General features: G+C 42.6%; 1 protein-coding gene across 1 annotated transcript in view; it reads left to right on the top strand.

Annotated features, from left to right (window-relative positions):
- Positions 1 to 19205, top strand: part of LOC138287955 (putative tetratricopeptide repeat protein 41) — a 574376-nt gene that overhangs the window by 376923 nt on the left and 178248 nt on the right. Inside the window, exons 12-13 of the mRNA XM_069228994.1 lie at positions 1784 to 1923; positions 10970 to 11153. Of these exons, the coding sequence (XP_069085095.1) occupies positions 1784 to 1923; positions 10970 to 11153 (324 nt within the window). The remainder of the gene's footprint in view (positions 1 to 1783; positions 1924 to 10969; positions 11154 to 19205) is intronic.

Here is a 19205-nt window from a genome sequence, read left to right as displayed (position 1 = left end):
TGACCCCAGGGTTAGGCACATCCGTCTCCGAGAGACACGCAATGGCCTCTGGACATGGCTTTACCACTAGGATAGGTATCTTGATCTCTCAGATGTTCATCCTGAATCCAACAATGTGCTACCTCCTTTAAGTCTTCTGGACCTGCTTTTTAGGTTGAGCGCACAAGCGATTTGACCTGTTGTAAGAATTGTGGGCTTTAAACCACGCCACTTTCACTCGTTTGTGGGCTTGCCTTTCAAAAACCCTTTGTTATTATTGGTAAATGCTTTATGCTTGTCCCTCCCTGGAGAGGTCTTGTTACTGGCTTGCAGACTGCCCCTGTTACATGGATAATTGCATGATTCCCAATACGTTTGACTGCGAGCAAACTTATTTTTCTTTTTGTGTCTCTCCTTCACTCTCGTACTCATGGCAGCCATGGCACTTTGAATCGGCTTGCTTATTTCAACTGTTTTACTTTTCATTTTCAATTTAAGTGGCAAGAAAACTCCAGTTGGGAATTTACAAAGGCTAATAGCTCCAACTCAAGCAAACGCAGGACCCATTGCATTGCAAATGCTTGCTTAAGTTTATCACCACGTACTTGGGCCCCTATTCTTCCAATCAATGGTTAGAGTGGGTCTCTGCACTGTAGATGTAATGCATACATATTTTATAACACTATGGCTACAGTTACAAGAAATAAAAGATTAAGAGCCAGATGTACGAAGGCTTTTTGGGATGTACAAATTACCGATTGTGAGAAGGTGACTTCCGGCCTAGGCAATGGAATGAAGGAGGATTTTTCATGCTGCAAGCACGAGACATTTTTCTTTCTTAATTGAATGGCTCTTCTAATGTGGAAAATCAAGGGAGCAATCACTGATGCTGACTACAAAGCCTAGGATGACTAAAACCTGTGACTGCGGTTTTACGGATTACCCACTACTTTTGGTAACTCCTCGCATCTTAAGGAAACTGATTGTGAACCGAACATGAGCCACTAGCTGATCCTGTCCTTCAGATATAATGGGGATATTTATGAGTGATATAACCATGCGAGTGAATCATTGGGATAGGACTCCTACTGCAGGCTTTAGATGTTTGAGGGAAAATCACTGGCTTTTTAGATGCAGACTTAATATTGATGGAAGTCAACCTTCCTGCTGCAGTGAAGGCCTTTGCCTTTGGGTTTAAGGAAAATCTTTCTCCCTTTAGAAAGATGTACAAGTCAGGAATGGCAGATGAAGCATTGACTCTTGCGCCAATGTGGGTGCCGGATAATGGGCACTTGTATGTGTATATATATATATATAAATAAATGTAGGACGTAATAACTATATGTAAATGATGCCGGATAATTAGCCAAACTGTCCAGTAGAAGGCGTTTTGCCGAAACGCGTTGACAGACATCTCATTCGGGACTCTGAATTACCTATATAAGCTAAATAAATAAATTTATCAACTAAATACGAGCGCTTTGGACTCAATTGACCTCGACACTTGGGAGATACGTGATGGGATCGGTGCAGCCGTCAGATGGCTATCAGTCCATCTGTTGAAGAAATAATATATATATATATATATACATACATACATACATATATACACACACACATCTTCCCCTTAAATCACTTGAAATGTTCTCATTGGGATACAGAAGAACCTAACAATCGTAATAGGAAATGTACTTAAACTTGTTGCACAGAAACGACTCTAATTCTTTATTTTATTGACTTGCATCGTTCACTAAAATTGACCATGTGTACCAAACCAGAAACCAATCCCGCATTTTTATTGCAGAAAATAGATGTGGATCACCTGAATCAAATGTACTTGATATGTGCAGATTACTATGCTGTGCAGCAGAAATATTGAAAGATATCGGCAAAACGAGCGGCGCTGAAGAACTGCTTCTGTCAGCTGAAGCGCTCCTTTCCAAGGTAAATTAGTTTACATAAGAGCTTCGAACATCTCTGAATTTTTGGACGTATGGTGCACATTCACAAAGTATCCTTTATGGCATTTATTTTGTGATTTTTAAAATGGGAATTGATTTTAGATTCTCAACAATGGAGGCATTTCCACGTGGAAATATGAATGTTGTAATTTGAGAAGCTAGTTATTTGTGTGCAATGTTCAAAGCTGCTAGGCTACATTCACAAATGTTAAGATACTTTTCACGCTGCTAACACTGTAACCTTTTTGCAGAAGGTGCAATCTCCTTGAGTAAGGGGTTTGCCTAAAGCCAGAGTCTGTTTGGTGGGACACAGTGTTGATGTGCCGTGACTCACATGCCCCTGTCTCCCAGTCTCCACCCATGTCCATGCCTTCACTTGTAGCTCCACTTCCCTTCGTGTCTTCCTCTGCCCCCTATCTGCCACGTGGGTGTGTGCACCCAGCCCAGGAATGGACATGTGACCTCCTCACTTTCTGCTACTGAGTGGTCTGAGGGCGGCACCCACAACGGGTCTTTACGCCACATTCACCCTCACACTTTAAAACACTAACCTTAAATGACCTCCTATTATTCAATAAACCTGTAATTTATGAAATGAAACATTCTGGCATTTATGTCGCAAACCTGTACATATTGACTATGGCGCTAATGCTGCTCATTGTGAGGGAGTTGTTATTCCTTGACATTTTATTCACAGACACATGTACCTGCTGGCTCAGAGCAAGCGCTATATGCACTTGAGTGACATAGTGGCCTCTAGCACCTAGACCCTGCTCTCCTCCCCAGAACCCCATCTATGATGTCGGCTTAGGTACTTTGTCGTGGCTGATGGTCCTGCGATTGGTAAACATGAGAGTAGGTCTCACTGCTTGAGGGTCAGTGACCATAGCTCTTCCTTTGCAACGAATGTAGGCATCAGACTAAGAAAATTGCAGGAGAATGTATGCTGAATGTGTGCCATACAGTTGAACATATGCACTGCCAGCTTCCCAATGTGTCATTTCAGTTTGAAATTGTCCCCACCTTGTCTGCTGTTAAGTACTAAGTACCAAGGGAGGAGCAAGGACGTTACAAGTTATCCTGACCTTTATGGCATATTTTCTCTCTCACAGGAGTCCATGAAAGATGAAGGTCCCAATAAGGTCTTTAGGAGTTTTGTTATTATCCACAATGGTCAGTGCAAAGCTTGCCCAAGAATAGTTTTATAAATCAGGACAAAATGTTTTCCTTGACCATTCTAGTATATTAACGCATTGGGTCACGCAGCAGAACGGGGATATGTAATGTAACTGTGGCACTAGGCTCTGCTGTGTTTATATTATTCCTGCTTTTGGTTAAAATGTTATATGTTTGATATGTTCCCGCATATTCCTTTCTTGTTCAGAATTTTGCAATTATCCTAATAGTGCAGGGCCTCTTATACCAAAGGCCAGCAACACCCTCTATACATAATATATTGTATAAACAGATATTCTTTATTGCACAACTCGCATGAGTCTGAAAGCACCAGTAACAGATATTTCTACTACCTCTCTCTTTGATAATAATTTTTTCAACTTTTAAAGATTTACCCTCTGAGTCCATGCTACTAATAATCAAATCTGTTGGCTGCAGGCTAGCCTCATCGGCCTGTTTTTTATTTTAGCCACAAAAATCCATCACTTTCTATTTATCAGTCTACATGAAATGAATAACACTTAAGGAAGGAAAGTAAAGCTATCATTCAAAATAAGTATTCGTCACGCCAGTTAATCTCTGCTTTTGGACCTATTGTCTTTCCCAATGCCTTTTGGTGATGTTTGTCAGCATGACAAAAGAATAAAATAAGCAGAACAAGTGAGATGGCACGGCTACTGCAGAGTGGGGTGGGCTAGAAGCCCAAGAGGGAGAGAGCTGGAAAACACATGTACTTTCATTGAGTGCATAAGCGAAAAGGATCAAAGTAGCTCCATAAAAGTGAACATTGGAAGCCAAGCAAACTGATGGTAAAGAGGCTACGCTTCAGGGGAGGGACAAGTACGAGATGGACAAACTGGGAAAAATGTCTTAACAAGTGTGGAGTAGATGTGGCATGGTGGCTAGAGCTGCTGGCCTTGAAACCTGGGGACCTAGGCTCTAGTGATAGCCTTAGCGTAACTGTCAAAGATGAAAAAGTAAAGATAACATCATAGGACAGACTTACAGAGGAATGAACACATGTGCGAAGTGCAGATTTAAGCAGTATAGATTTGTACCTTATTTATAAAAAGTCCACTTCCCAAATAGACTGACGTCGAAGCTGATTGTGCAGCCTTTGTCCATGCTTCCGAAATGTTTATGTTCATTAGGAAGGGATTTCACCATAAATGATCGGTATATTGCAATGTTGTGTGTTCATGGCAATTCTCGCCGCAAAGAGGTACAGGAGTACGTTGAAGGCTCGGCGGTCTTTTTGCCTCAATAGGTAATAATCCTATGCGCTACTTGAACCCTTTATAAGCAATGGAACAGCATCACCTTTTAGTTTATGAACATTTATTGGCCATTGATTCCAGCATTGCCATGTATTAGATACGGCCTGGGCCCTCCTCCCTTGCTCTCTTGTGTGATGAGCAGATCTTCAGGGTATGACCACAGTGAAGAAAGCCGTCTGATTAGAATCCACCTCTCCGGTCCAACCAGTTTGCTTACCTGTGAGTCGCAGGTTGTAATTTGAAGGTCTGTGCTTTAGCTCGTCTGCCTGTCAGTCACACCACACCCCTCTTGTGAAGGACGTCACTTCAAAAACAAGGATTTCACAACAATGCACGTCTAATCTCCAAAAGGGATGCAAGAGAAGCGGAGGCCACGAGTCTGTTCTCCCACTTTCAATGTTCATGCAGCCTGAGCTTCTGCTCTAAAATGTAAGAAGTGTTAGGAACCAACTGCGGTTTTTATTCTTGAATCTTGTCAATAATATTGTTATTTCTTTTATAAATTCAAGGGGCACAAGATAACCCTTTAAATGTACATTTGTACAGAGAAATGTTGAGAAATGTATAGAAACTTTTCACGACTTACGTTATCAGTATCTGTCTTGGAATTAAATGCTCATAGTGTTACTTGCTCCTTGCGATTACTACTGCAAAAACTAAAGAGAGCTTTTCACAAACTTCATAGACTTCAGAGTCGTAGGTACTTGGGTCTGAAGCGGACATTAGGAGCTCACGAACCTCCTGCATCAGTCGATGAACTTTGCAGGCAACTCTCATTGAGAAAGGGAATATCATACATACCAGCCTCAATGAACAACGATTTTGCAGTTACTCCTGTAATTCAGTGGCAGGCATGGAGTAGTGCGACAGAAGTCAGACCTACTCTCAATAAAATGTTTGTTAATTAGGCCCTGTCTGCATGTCTCTGTCATTCGACTCTGCGCGCAGGGTTTCTTCTAGCTACAATTTCTGCAACATAGTATAGACTTGGGTAATGAAGCTGTTAGATTTTCCCTGTCAGGAGAGGAGATAAGGAAGCATGAGGAGCCTATTATAAAGGCGCACGTAAGGTGATACTCCTGTACTATTCTTTTACATACTCTTAAGTGCCTTTGCAAATGGGTCCCAAAACATCTAAAACAGGAATAAAATGGGATTATTGAAGGAGTAGTCATATACAATGATTAAAACTAGAAAGGGCTGTGCCCTCTCTGCACTTCTAACAAGGTGTTGGGGTTGATTCACAAAGGTGTGTAAAAAAAACGTAAAAGACGTAGTACTATTTTCCATGCTCATAAATGCTTTGGTGAATCGTTCCATTAGTATTTATTCAAACTAACAGATATTACTAGAATAGGTCCGAGGGAAGGTGAACAATGTAAAACGTCCGTGCGACCATAGGATTTAGTTTATGGACTGGGATTAAAGATGGAATATGTGCAAATAGCCCCATGATTGTTTGGCAACAGGTGATGAAGCCTTAATTGAAACTGCATTATTTTTTGTAGATGGCAGTAGGTGGGCAGATTACCGTGATTTTAGTTTCTTCAATGTGATAGGACTCAACTGGAAACATTTTACAAGTGAGCATAGTGTGTACAAAGAAAACTGAATTGTAGTAATTTTATCATTGCAATTTTTGAAGAAAAGGAAATTCCAATGGAATTTTTCACTTAATGCTTTAAACCAATGGACAATAAATATGAAATGATCATCAGTGCTTGTACCAGCCCTCACTGAAGTTCCTACAGGTGGGCACATGGGCCGTTAGTGTATAGGAGGCTCCAAACAACTCAACGTGTGTCCTGGCAGAATGGTTGGAAACAATAACGTTAAATACTTCCATACACCTGGAATTCAAATGCATTCCATCACAGAATAATATTGGAAGGCAATTTAATGTTGAGGACATGCAGATATGAGAAGGAATGCAGCAAGTAAATTGTGTAATAAATGCCCAATATAAAAAGTCATTTAATTTATAAATAATATTTTTTATCGATTTTAAAAAATCCTCAATTTCATTTTTTATTTTTATTTAATATGTATTAAATTTTTGTTAAAATGTATTTATTTAAATTATTTAAATCTTTTTTAAATAAAAATAAAAACTGAATTCATTTTTTCAGATTAGGTTTATTAACTTTAAAAATAGGCACACTATTACAGATTTGAAATGATAAAATACTATCCAAGCCAACCTGGAACAAATAAAAGCAATCTCTGACACGTGTTTAGTAGGTAGGGTGCTTCATATAAGGAGCTGCTCTCTACCTAAACTTGGGAACTACCCATAGTTTGCTGCTTCTATTTTTTCATAATTTATATGGCACTCTATACCTGCAAGGGCATTGTATTGACTTATTCTCTGTGCTCCCTTGTGCCTAGACAAAGATATACCACTCTGAAGAGCTCTAACTAGATCGAACCACATGCCAGGGGGTGCTTTTATTAATTCCAGGTTGCTTTGGATGGTATTTTACCATTCCAAAGCTGTAATACTGTGCCTAAAGGGGTAAAAGGCATTTGCCATTTTCAGCTCAAGTGAATGGCACTTGCTAATCCTATGCTTAAAAAATCTGCTAGAGAAACAGGTGTTTTAGGTGAGCAGATTCAGAGTGTTGGTGGTGTTGGATGGTGGTCCATATAAGGAAGGAGCTGTTCTCCACCTAAATCTGGGAACTACTCAGTTCACAGGATGCATGTATGGAGCACTGCACTGCTTTATGAACATGAAGCTGCTGTAAAAATAGCACACTGGAGTCCTAATGACACTTTTGAGGAACCACAAATGTTCACATGGTCTTACAGAAGTGTACACAGGCAGGGCTAGATTGTCAATTTACCATATGGGGCATTTCTCCAGGGCGTGTAGCAACTGGAAGCATTTTTTAAAGGCCCGTGGCTGCTGTTGGTGCTGCCTTTATCACTTTCTTCAGCTTGCAGACCTAAATTACAGCAGGCACAGTGGAGATTTCAGGAGCAAGGGAGGGGGAGAGAGAAATAAGAGTGGGAGGAGAGAGGGGAAAGGAGAGAGACATAAATGGATGGATAGAAAGAGCGAGAGAGAGAGATAGAGGGGAAGAAGGGATGTTCTAGTTTCAATATTTTTGCCGGGCTGTTTTTGACTACCAGTCTAGCTGTGTACACAGGTAATTATCAACAAGGGGCCTGATGGGATGACATTAAAACGGAAGTTTGAGTTGCCTGCATCATTCTTAACTCCAAGGTGGTCATCATTGACTTTTTGATGTCTGCCTGTGGACAATAAAAAACAACTCCATCTTGCTTGTACCACTACAGCACCAATACACGCATGAGCTTCAACAAATAATAATAATTAAAGGACGGGTCTATTTTTTAACGCAGAGTCTCTGCCACGAGTAGTGAGCCTCTACAGTCTTAAAATTACTATTAGTAATATTAAACTCATAGTTTGTGAATACCAAAAAATTAGTAAGCTTTCTACCTTTGTTAATTAGGCCTGCATACTTTTTAACATATGGTGGCTTTTGAGATGCTCCTGCTACAATGAAAACGTTCTCTGTAAAGTGTTTGCTTTCTTCTGGGAGATAGATTTGCTCTATATCAAATATTCAAAATAAAATATACCACGTTCCTTTAGGTTTACAAAGACCTTAAAACTAGTACTGCTCAAATAGCATTGCGTTCTAGCTTCCTTTAATAAGCCTAGCATTCCCTTCTATCAAAACTCTGGTTTTAACAGAACGTTGCTGTATTTCTGTAAATTATGCAAGTCTAGTTCTTTTTATTCTTTGTTTTTCCCCCACATGTTGCTACTGTTTATGTTAAAATCATCTTTATTTCTGTTCATCAGCGTGTGAATTATACTAATGTCACATTGTGTAAGAGGAATTTTTGCAACAACATTACTGAAGTTGACTAGAATTAAATTGATGAAGCATTTGCTTATTTCTATGATGGAGTGAACCGGCAGGGAAAGATCATTCAATTTTATGTCATGGGTAGGAGCACCCACTAAAGTTAAATGGGATCAAGTGAATGAAAAGTGAGACGAATCCTCTTCTAACTCCCTCCTTGGATACTACAGATGTTCCCAGTAATAATATCATTACTTAAAATAGTATTTATTTGCTACTAGTGGTGGGGCAGGATTAGGAAGAATTAAATTACTGAACTTCTGAACTTGTCACTCTTACATTTTTGTGTGGCTCAGATGCCTATGTGGAGATAAACTTTAACTTTGCGATAAATATCACAACTTTATTGCTATCAATTAGCTACCTCAACTATATTGGTAATTCACTTGCCCCCCATATTGGACTATTTATTCCTGCAGACTCACTTGACCATATTACAGAAATTTTCATCACCATTAGTAAACATCCATTTTCTTTTCTATGTCAAAAATAAGGCTGTTGCTGATTATTATGATCAATGTGTGGCAGTAAAAATGTGTATTCGTTTTCACAAAAACATGGTCAGCAGAGAGTAGGAGATATTAGCTGTTCCTGCAAAGATGCCGATAAAAAGATGAGCATGGAGTGCTGGGAGAGTTCAAATATAGGATAGCCATATTTGTGTCTTGTTCTATGTAATTAAATGTAGTGATGTATTTGTACTCTCATCAGACTATAATGATTCATGCACTGTACTGATAAACATACATGAATGTCACATACATGCTTCAGTTGTGTGGAACCTGGTGCCTTGCTCGACCTAGTGATACAGGGCCCCGTGATAGTTGAATGTTGGGCAGTGGTTATAAGAACAGTGAAAGAAATTACAGGTAAAGTGTAGATTCCCTCAGCTAGAGAGGAGGCCGTCAGAAGATTAAAGATACATCATTTATTTACTTGTAATCATTATTGCTAGAAAACTGGTAAGTGGCTATTTGAGAGACCCTTTATTTCCATAAATTGAGATGTGGTGGGATGAAGTTATTAGAGTACCGTTTAAGTGAATATGTCTTGGTAATTTTAAAGTGTACCACGAAAGAGTATAAAGGTAAGCGGGGTAAGCAATAGTTTGCAGTGCACTCAATAAAGAGATCACCATTTTATGAAGTAATGTTTAAGATGGATCACCCATATTACAAGCCAGAACTGTGGTTATAGTCAGTGCCACTGGAATCATGTGGCAGTAAAGAACCCAGGACAAGATGTACCAATTTTTTTTGTGGTCACAAATGGCCAATTTGCAAAATTGTGCAGTTTGTAGCCACCACACGGTATTTTTCTATGTAAGAAACCCAAATTGTGATTCATTAACACTTTACAAAATCACTGTTTAGGTTTGCGACTATATACCGATTCAGAATTTGGATAGGGAATGTTACGGCATCCTTTCCAAATAGTGAATTGCAGTGGATCTCTCTCTTTCTATCCATCCATTTCGCATTATTATTTTGCAACTGAAATCCGGTTGCAAAACATTATTGTTTTACCAACTACTGAAAGGTAACAGCAAATCATCCAGAAACGGAATGGGATCCCAAGGGACCCTTTCTCCTTTGTGAATTTTGGAAAAAATATTTTTTAGAGTAACATACCCTTAAAAAATGTTAGTTACAAGTTTAATTTCCTTTTTTTTAAACACATTCAGTTTTTCTGGGTTGTTATTTTTAAATTGCTTTATTTAACCTCAGCAGGCCACCATCCCTGTGATGGTTGCGATTCATAGTAAGTTGCAATTTGCGATCTACTTTATCAATATTCATGAAGTAGGTCAAGTTGTGGCACACTATGAATTGGGTTTTGTGAACCAATATATTAGTCCATCGGTCTGTTCACAAAAACAGAATGCATTCGGAAAATGTCAGTACACAATTTGCAACACCTATTACAGAGCCTTTTCATAGTACATTTGTCCCAAATTATGTGGCAGGGTTGACTAACCGACAGGAAAAGGCAAATTTTGTAGCAAATATGTGGTACCTCTTTCCATTTAAAAATAGCTCCTCAGTACAGTATGGTACATTATTGATCATGTATGAGTCTCTCTAAAAGGAACTTTAGGACTCAATACATGGAACCTAAAATGAGATTCCACATGGTTGCCATTCTTCTAAATCGGGGGTGATCTGTAGAAATAATTACACCTTTCAGAACTTTGTCTGTGATATGAACATGAAGTTGTATTATAAAACTAAAGACCGAGAAGGAATCATGTTGTCTGCCCTCTTTGAATTACATTTAAATATTTAAGGTTTTTATTTCAGCTATCTGGTTAAATCAACCAGGCAGAAAGAGAATTAGGCTGTAGGTGGCAGTGATGAGCGATAAATAGGTGTTTATATCAGGACACGCCTCATATCATGGCGCAGTTGGGATTCCTAATGTCACTTCAATTTCCTTTGCGCTTCTCATCTGTGTTTTGCAGTCAGCATTCTAGTGTAGCAGATTGCATAACGTGTACTACATGCCAGTAACACAATACCCATAGTTCCTTTGTAAACATTGACTGTTCATTTACCATATCTACTTACAAATAATGTTTACTGTATGTTTGGAAAGATTGGCTTTACGATAATAACCATTGCATCACTTACAAAAATATCTGTGAAATATGATTAGAAATGCTTGTTATTTTCAGGATACATTGGAGAATCCAATGACAGTAGAAGTACTTTTCAGAATACAAAAGGGCATTGGAGACATGTTCATTGAATACGGATTATTCTCCAGAGGGATCCATTACCTCCAGAAAGCCCTGGACACACTTGTCTGTCTTCCACTAGATGTCTTAAACAGGAATCCAGATTTATTGCAGCAGAAAGGTGAGTAATTATTTGCAAATATCAGGAATTGCATTATTTGGTGTGATATACATTCCTGTTTATTCAGGAGCATTAAAGATGAGAATTGTATTTAAAATATGCATTTCAAAAATGTACATAATTGTTAAATATTTGATAGGTGCAATGTGTGTGCCTTTAAATCCCTAATTTATAGTTTGGAAAGTGCACTCAAGACTTTTAGGTTAAATGACACTTGTGAACTGCAGCATCTATTATGCCTTCCACTACAGTAGTATTGCAAGCATGGTTATAGACCTAGCCTCTATACCCGACTGTTGCTGTGTAAAGCAAGCCTGCATTAAGACATTATGTAATAACCCTTTTTGACAGGTAAAAACCTCCATTTTAAATATTAGTAAGTCACTCCTAAGTAAGCCTTGTAGCCCACGAGGTAAGGCAATGGTATTAAAAGTGGACATGTAGTAAATTATTATTACCATGTCCCTACAGTGACAAGGCCGAAAAATCTATTTTCATTATGGCAGGTCTAGCTGTCCTATGTAGACAATCAGAATGCAGATTAAAATACTAATACTGCTAACTCATTAAAGGGACCAACTAGAAAACTAAATAAACCACAATTTGTAATAGTTATTACAATAAAGTTCAATGGGGAAGTCAGATTTTTAATAAATATTAAGGAAAGTAACTTTTAGAAAGTTTTTTAAAAATCTTTATTTTTATAGATTTTAAAATACACAACTACAATCAAAATAATCAGTGCATGAGATTCGACAGCGCCCCTGTCACATTGATGAAAACATACTCAAAGCATTCGCTTTAGATGGTAACAGTTGCATGATATATATGGATAAGAGGTAAGGTCCTAAAGTTATTACATGAGATCAAAGGCAATTAGACCAAGACTGTGAGCTAAAATAACTAGAGTCAGTACATTATCTCAATGGTGCTCCTCTGCCTGGCCACCAAATCCCCAGCAAGAGAGACTCACTGGGTCTCACCACTCTGCCCCAGTGTCCTCATCCGTGGACCTATCATCCGTTTTGTTAAACTTGACAAGTAAGTGGGCCCAGAGCCTTAGCTCATCTGATGCTTTTTCATCCGTTCAAACCAAACGCATGTGGTGTTCTTCTGCTACACCTCATTCTAATAGGTCCAGAAACCAGTGATCTACCAGTGGAGTGCCTAGTTCCCATCCACCCGATTGCAATCCTACGTTTTGTTATGAGTAGAGCTAGTAGTGCAAGCTTGTGCAGTATTTTGCAACCTTTGTGTTTCCTCACTACTTCCAATAGGCAGTCTGTAGGTGACAAAGGAGTATCTATCCCTGTGGCCTACCGAATAAGAGATATCACCTGTGCCCAGTAGGAATGCACCTCTGCACACTCCTAAGCTAGATGCAAGAAGGTGGCATTTAGTGCCCCACACTGCGTACACCTAGTATCTCTAGAGAGGTCTAGTCTATTTAACTTTTGAGGGTTATGTAGGTGCAATGCAGAAAATTTAAGTGCAATAATTTAAATATGTTATTGCAGGAGATCGAGCGTACCTGTGCTGCCACCTGGTGCCAGTCAATAGCCTTGAGTGGCTCTCCCGGTTCCCTTACCCAGGCTCCATGTGCTGGAAAGGGGCACATCTTCCTGTCCTTCTGAAGTGCCATGTAAAATAAGTTAACTGTCTCCCCTGCCTCCACGCAAGTAGACCATTAAGGACCGCTGAGGGACGAGGGACTTCTGGAAAAGTTATTCACAGGTCTCGCGCCACTCTCTTGAGCCTAGCATAGTGGAGAAACTAGTCAGGCCCACCTCAAACACTTCCTGGGGGTCTTGAAAGGACATAAACTGCTCACCGGGGCACAAGTCTCCTGCAAACTGACATCCCTCTGCCCTCCATCATTCCAAGGACATGTGGGCGTCCATCATCCTGAAGGCCTCTAGATCCCATAACCATAGCTCCCTGGCGAAGGGAGCTCGCCCACCACCCAATTACCTTCCTTACTACCTTCTTCCAGAGCTCAGCTGTGTGCCTAATCAGGTAAGGCAGGGGTTGCGCTGATCTTCCTCCCCGTATCAGTATTCTGGGCAGTGTTTCACCATCCTGCTGGGTTCCCAGAAGTCTCTTCTCCCAGCTGTCTGTGTCTGTTAACCACCAGCGGCATCTTGCAGATGGGCTGCATAATAGTAGTATTGTATACCTGGGACAGCGAGTCTTCCATCCTCTAGATCTCTTCTAAGGATGTCCAGGGCTACCCTTCTACGTTTACCTGCCCATATCAAGGACACCATTAGAGTGTCCAATCGTTGAAATAATCGGTCTTCAAGCTGAAACATATATAAACACTGTTGGAGAAAGACCATCTTTGCTATTGCCACTCTAACCATCATTGACAGCGGGAGCCTATTCCAAGACTCTACAGAGTCTTCAAGCCCCTTTAGAACCCTGCCCACGTTCTTGTGCTTGTTTTTTGCCCTTTGTGTTTGTGACCCAGATTCCCAGGTATCAAACCCCCCTCCAATCTCCCAAGAAAGCCCCACTGGTGGCAATTGGGTGTGTGGTCGCCCTGTTCCCTAATGGGAAAAAAAGGTGATTTGTGTGCATTGACGCAGAAGCCGTATACCTCTCCAAATTAGGTCAATAATTGCATTAGCCAAGGGACTGTCTCCACTCTGGATCAGACATACACCAGAGCATCATCGGCATACATTGATACTATGTGTGAGGTCTCACCCACTTGGATTCCCCAGGGACCCATGTCCCTCTGCAGAAGTATAGCAAGGGGCTAAATCGCAAGTGCAAAAAGGAGAGGTTCAAGGGGGTACCACTGACAAGTTCCCCTCTCAACCATCCAGGGCTCAGATATGTCCCCACCCACCCTAACCCATGTAACGGGTTCAGTATATAACAATTGTATCCATTCCCATACCTTTTAATACAGCCACTAACTATCCCCAATCTACTTTCTCAAACGCTTTTTCTAGCTCTAGAGAGACCAGTGCTTACTCCTCCTCTCAGTCTGCAGTTTCATGCAGGACACGTGCCAGCCTCTGCAGATTAAAGTCACACTGGTCCTCATGCATCAGATCCTGGACCACCATCTGCAGCCTAGAGCGCTAGAGTTTGTATAAGATATTTAGATCCGAATTGAGCATGGTGAGGGGCTGATAAAAGGAGGGATCCATTGTGTCCTTCTCAGGTTTAAGCATTAAACACATGATCCCTTCACGCATTGTCTCGGGCAAACACCTGGTACCCTTGGCTTCCAGAAAGACCTCTACCAATTGCTCCGTAAGTATTGCTGAATAGGTCTGGAAAAACTCTACAGGGAAACACCCCGCCCCCGGCAGCCTTGGATCTATTGAGTGCCCTGATAGTTGTTCCCAGCTCTTCTATTGTGATTTCCTCCTCTAAATCCTGTGCTTGTTCCAGCTGTTGCCCAGGAAGTCCAACTCCCACCAGGAACTCTCTCCTCCCCTCCACATCTTGGGGGCCTGCACGATATTCTTTCTTGATGTGCTCCAGAAAGGTATCCAGAATATCACATCACCTAGTCTGTGGTTCACTATGTAGATTATTTACATGTAGTTTGGGAGGTATCTCTGTTTCACGCCTGAGAATCCAAGCCAGGAGTTTGATTTGTCCCCTTCCCTATCCAGAAGCTGACAATATGTTTTTAGACCTGACTTTTCTAAGGCATTCCATGTGCTATGCAGTTCCCTGTGCACTCTTGGCATTACGGCATGCACCTTAGTCAAGGTTACCTTACCTCGTTGAAGGTCTGCCAGCCTTTGCTCCTTGAGATCTGCCGCAAACCTCCTTTGCACCCCAGTGACTGTACCCATACACTGTCCCCTCATCGCTGTCTTTAGGGCGTCCCATTCGACTCCTCTGGTATCCATAGTACCCTTATTCTGCGTCACATAATTCTGAAGGGAAGTTGCTAGACTTTCCCGACAGGTAGCGTCAGTCAGGAAGTCAGCAGGCATCCTCCATGCCCCCCATCTCCCCGGGCTGTCTTCTTTCTGGAGCGTCAACAGTACTGGGGCATGAGCCAAAAGAAACCACCCTAGCTGCCTCACTGGATGTGTGATCTATGCCTCCTGCCAGGAACCTATCCAGGAGACTATCAGTGTTATGTGTTAGTGAGTGGCAGGTGTATTCTGGGCACCCCGGGTGTAAGGTCTGCCAACTATGTACTAGGCCTTGATTACTCATTACTGTCTTCAGTGTCCCCACCATCAGTGGTTTGGTACCCTTCCTGGGTGGATGCCGATTCTCTTCATTATTCAGTATATAGTTAAAATCTCCTGCCTAGAGCATAGGCAATCCCATCCCGTCCTCCAGAGGTCCCTGCTTTTCATTATAGAATTGTCAGTCATAAATATTTGGGGCATAGGAATTCAGTATGATGATTTCCCATCCATCAAGGGTACCATGTAGCAGCAAAGCACCCCTCCACATCTGCTTCACTGTATGTGTGCCTAAAGGGAACACCCGTGGCTACCCATATCACAATCCCTGGCATATGAGGAGTAAGAAGCTGACCCCGCCATTTCTAGTTGCCGCGTTTCAGAGTCCACGAGATGTGTTTCTTGGATACAGGCTATCTGTACTTTGTGATGCCTAAGGTATGAGTGGACCCTGAATCTTTTGAAGTAATCCCTTAGCCCTCTTACATTCCAGGTAATAATATTGTATCGATCAGCCATGTGGGAAATATGTGGAAATTTAAACTCCCTCCCAGCAATCGTCCATGCAGTTCCTCCTAGTCAGTGTTCCGTCCTCAAGGGATCCCATGGGTCTGCTATAGCTCAGCACTGAGAGAACAAACCAGAGACCCCATGGAGTTGCATTTCATTTCAAATGAACAGTCATAACCCCCCCACCCCGGATGAACAGCAAAATAACAGATTGCTATGCTGTAAATCCAATACTGTACCTTCTGCCAGGACCTGCAGCCTACCCCTTCCCCCTCCAACCATTTCCTACCAGTAATCAGTGGAAAGGAGTCCCCAAATACCCCCAGACCGAATGTAGTGCCAACACAAAAAAACAGAAGGGGGAGGAGAACGAGATGTAGTATTGTGAATTAGCCTCAATCCCCCAACCCACTATAGAAATAAGCAGTAACAATTAGTCAACCCTACACTCTGCTTGATACAAAGACAAAATTTCAGGTTACAGATTCAGTTTGTGATGGCAGTCCCTTCGAACTCTTCTCCACTCCCATCTCCTCCATGGGTCCACTGGCTGAGACTAGGGCCATGGTGCCGTCTTCCTGGCATCTTCCTGAATGGGTACTTCTGGGGGGCTATCTGCTGGAGGAGATCACCCACACCCAGGTTCCGTGTCCATTCTGCTCCTCCAGGAGACCCTGCCAGAACCCCCCGCTCCTCTGTGCCTGGTCCCTCTAGTCCCGAAGCCTCCTCTGGGCCCCTTTGCCAGATCTCCAGTCACCTCCAGACATCCTCATGGTGTTCAAAGAAATACAAGATGCCCCGGTGATCATCTGCAATCTGGAGGAGCTCAGCCTAAGTGGGTCATTGACACACTCGTAGGTGGGATTGTGCAGTCCATCTCTTCTCAGCCCACTTGTCTGTGACACTGATTAGTCCCCCCACCGGAGGCATGCCACTGTTCTGGAATCCCCAGAGGAGAGGGGCCGTGGTTGATTAAGAGCCCAATGCGCTGTAGAGTCCTGTGGAAGCGTGGACGGCACAGGCCAGCCCCCCACACCCCAAACAGCCAGCGGGAGGTCTCATCTCTCTACGGGGCCAATCAGCTCCATGAAAGGCCCCTGCGACTGCAGGACCCAACACTGTCCCCCACTTACCTCCTGGCACAGTGCAAAAAAGCACTGGGTCCCATGCTGCTGTGCCTCTAGGGTCAGATTGGGCCCCAGCCACAGCTGCAAAACACTACAGGGGCTCCCGCCCCTGCTCCAACCCAGAGGGGCCACCCCCTCCCCATTTTCCAGACAGCAGGCAGGCAGGTAGGCCTCGCCCCCCACCGGGTTAAACAGTTGCACTCAAGTGTCCTGCAGCTATCAGGCCCAGTGCTGCAGGGAGCCCCCGGTCACACATTGCCAGCCAGGGTATGTTCAGATCAGACCCCTCTTGTAGCTGCTACAGGCCACGGTGGCCCCTTAGATTCCCTCTGTCCTGGAGAGGGCCTCCCAACTGTGTCCTGGCCAGGTGGCCTAGTAAACGCAGATTCTATATCCTTGGCCTTGCAGACCAAGCCATGCTCAGCCAGAGCACTCGTCTCAGCTCTGCGGTCCTGGAGAAACCTCCCAGGGCTGTCCAACTCGATTAGTTGCCACTCCTCAGCTCTGCCTCTCAGCAGGCAGACAACTTCTCCAGCCACCACGTCGTGGACTCAACCCACAGGCAGGGGGAGCACAGGAGGCCCCACCCAGGACTAAGGCAGCTACCACACACCAGGTCTTGCCCGGCCCTCTCTTCTCCTCCATCAAGGCAATACCCTGGGACCGTAGGGAGGCAGCCAGCCTGCTCAGGGGTCAGTGCACATCAACCCCCCGGACCGTTTGGGGCAAATAGTCGGTGCCGCAGGATAATGCAGGATTGGATTGGGGATAGCAGGAGCCTCCTAGGTGGCATCGACAACCATCTTGAGTAGCCATGCCCTCAACTTTTGGAAAGTTACCTTCACCCTGCTTGAAGTTCCTGTAGGCTATTTTGCATTAACAATCAGTAACTCTCAGCCTGGACTTAGTCTGGTAATAGGTGTGAAAGAGTCTTGTAATACCTCCCAGGAGCAAACAATAGACTAACCTGAATGGGCAAAGATAACTCCTCTCTAGACTGTCATTGGCACTTTTTTGCTTTTAGGAGGTATTGCTAATTAAATCTTTAAAAACTCATATTGCCAGTTCCCCTTTTGTCTTTTTGGTGTCATTGTTTCTATTAAATTTAACTCTGTTTTTCTAATTCGGTTTTGGATTTTCATTGGTTGATTTGTTGACTTTATTATTGTTTTGGTACTGCTTAAATGCATTACACTGCCCTAAGTTGAGACTATCTATTCTGTGCCATAGCTACCAAGGCGTTGAGCTCAGGTTAATTTAGTGGCTTTGAAGGTTTACCCTAACAAACATGATTATTCCTTGAAGTGGGCAGTAACCCACCCCAAATAAAAATCAAATTTCTTACACTGCATAACATCCTTCATGTAATTAACTGTAGAGAATGATATGACATGACACAAGTGAGTTTCTATATAAAATACCAGAAGATCATGGAATAACTGTTCACCAAGGCAGAAAAATACAGTGTAATCGTGACCTACACTAGTATGCAGGGCAGACTTGGACCAACTTGAGCTGCACTGAAGCAAAAGAGGCAGTGACAACCAGTAAAACCAACAGCAGGAGGGGTTGAGTGACTGTGATGATCCTCCTGACCCTGATGATCCTCCTGACCGGGAAGCAGTGTACTGCAGACTGGGCAGGCCAGCCCATGGTTATGGCAGAGTCACTGGGCAGACTAAGGCCCATATTTACACTTTTTTAGCGCAGCATTTGCATCATTTCTTGACGCAAAAGTGGCGCAAACTTACAAAATACAATTGTATTTTGTACGTTTGCGCCGCTTTTGCGTCAAAAAGCGGCGCAAATGCGGCGCTAAAAAAGGTATAAATATGGGCCTAAGTGTCACAGTGCAGGCTAATTTGTGAGAGGAGATATGAGTGCAGTGCATACCTGAAGGCACTGACAAGATCGCACAGCTGCAGGGGTGGAGGCCGGAAACAGGAGTCTCAAGTCAAAGCTCTACTGTAGAGGATGCTGCTCTGATTCAGGCCAACACCGGGGAGGTGAATTGGCTTGATGCCACAACCAATTCCTGTCAGCATTCACATATCCATGGACTGTAGTAGTAAAAGCTTAGTGAATAAGCATAGAGCCCTCCTGGGAGTCTAGAACACCACAAAACCTACTCATACATTATGCGTTTGTGGAACCCCTGCAACAAGACAAACAAAAGGACACTGAGTGCAACAGTGAGGGAATAACCAAAAAGAAGGGGAAGCAAGTGGAAAATTGACTGCAGACTC

Source organism: Pleurodeles waltl, chromosome 4_1 (genome assembly GCF_031143425.1).
Source record: "Pleurodeles waltl isolate 20211129_DDA chromosome 4_1, aPleWal1.hap1.20221129, whole genome shotgun sequence".
Lineage (NCBI taxonomy): Eukaryota > Metazoa > Chordata > Amphibia > Caudata > Salamandridae > Pleurodeles > Pleurodeles waltl.
Note: the sequence above shows the minus strand (reverse complement) of the source record. Positions and strands in the feature narration are given on the sequence as shown.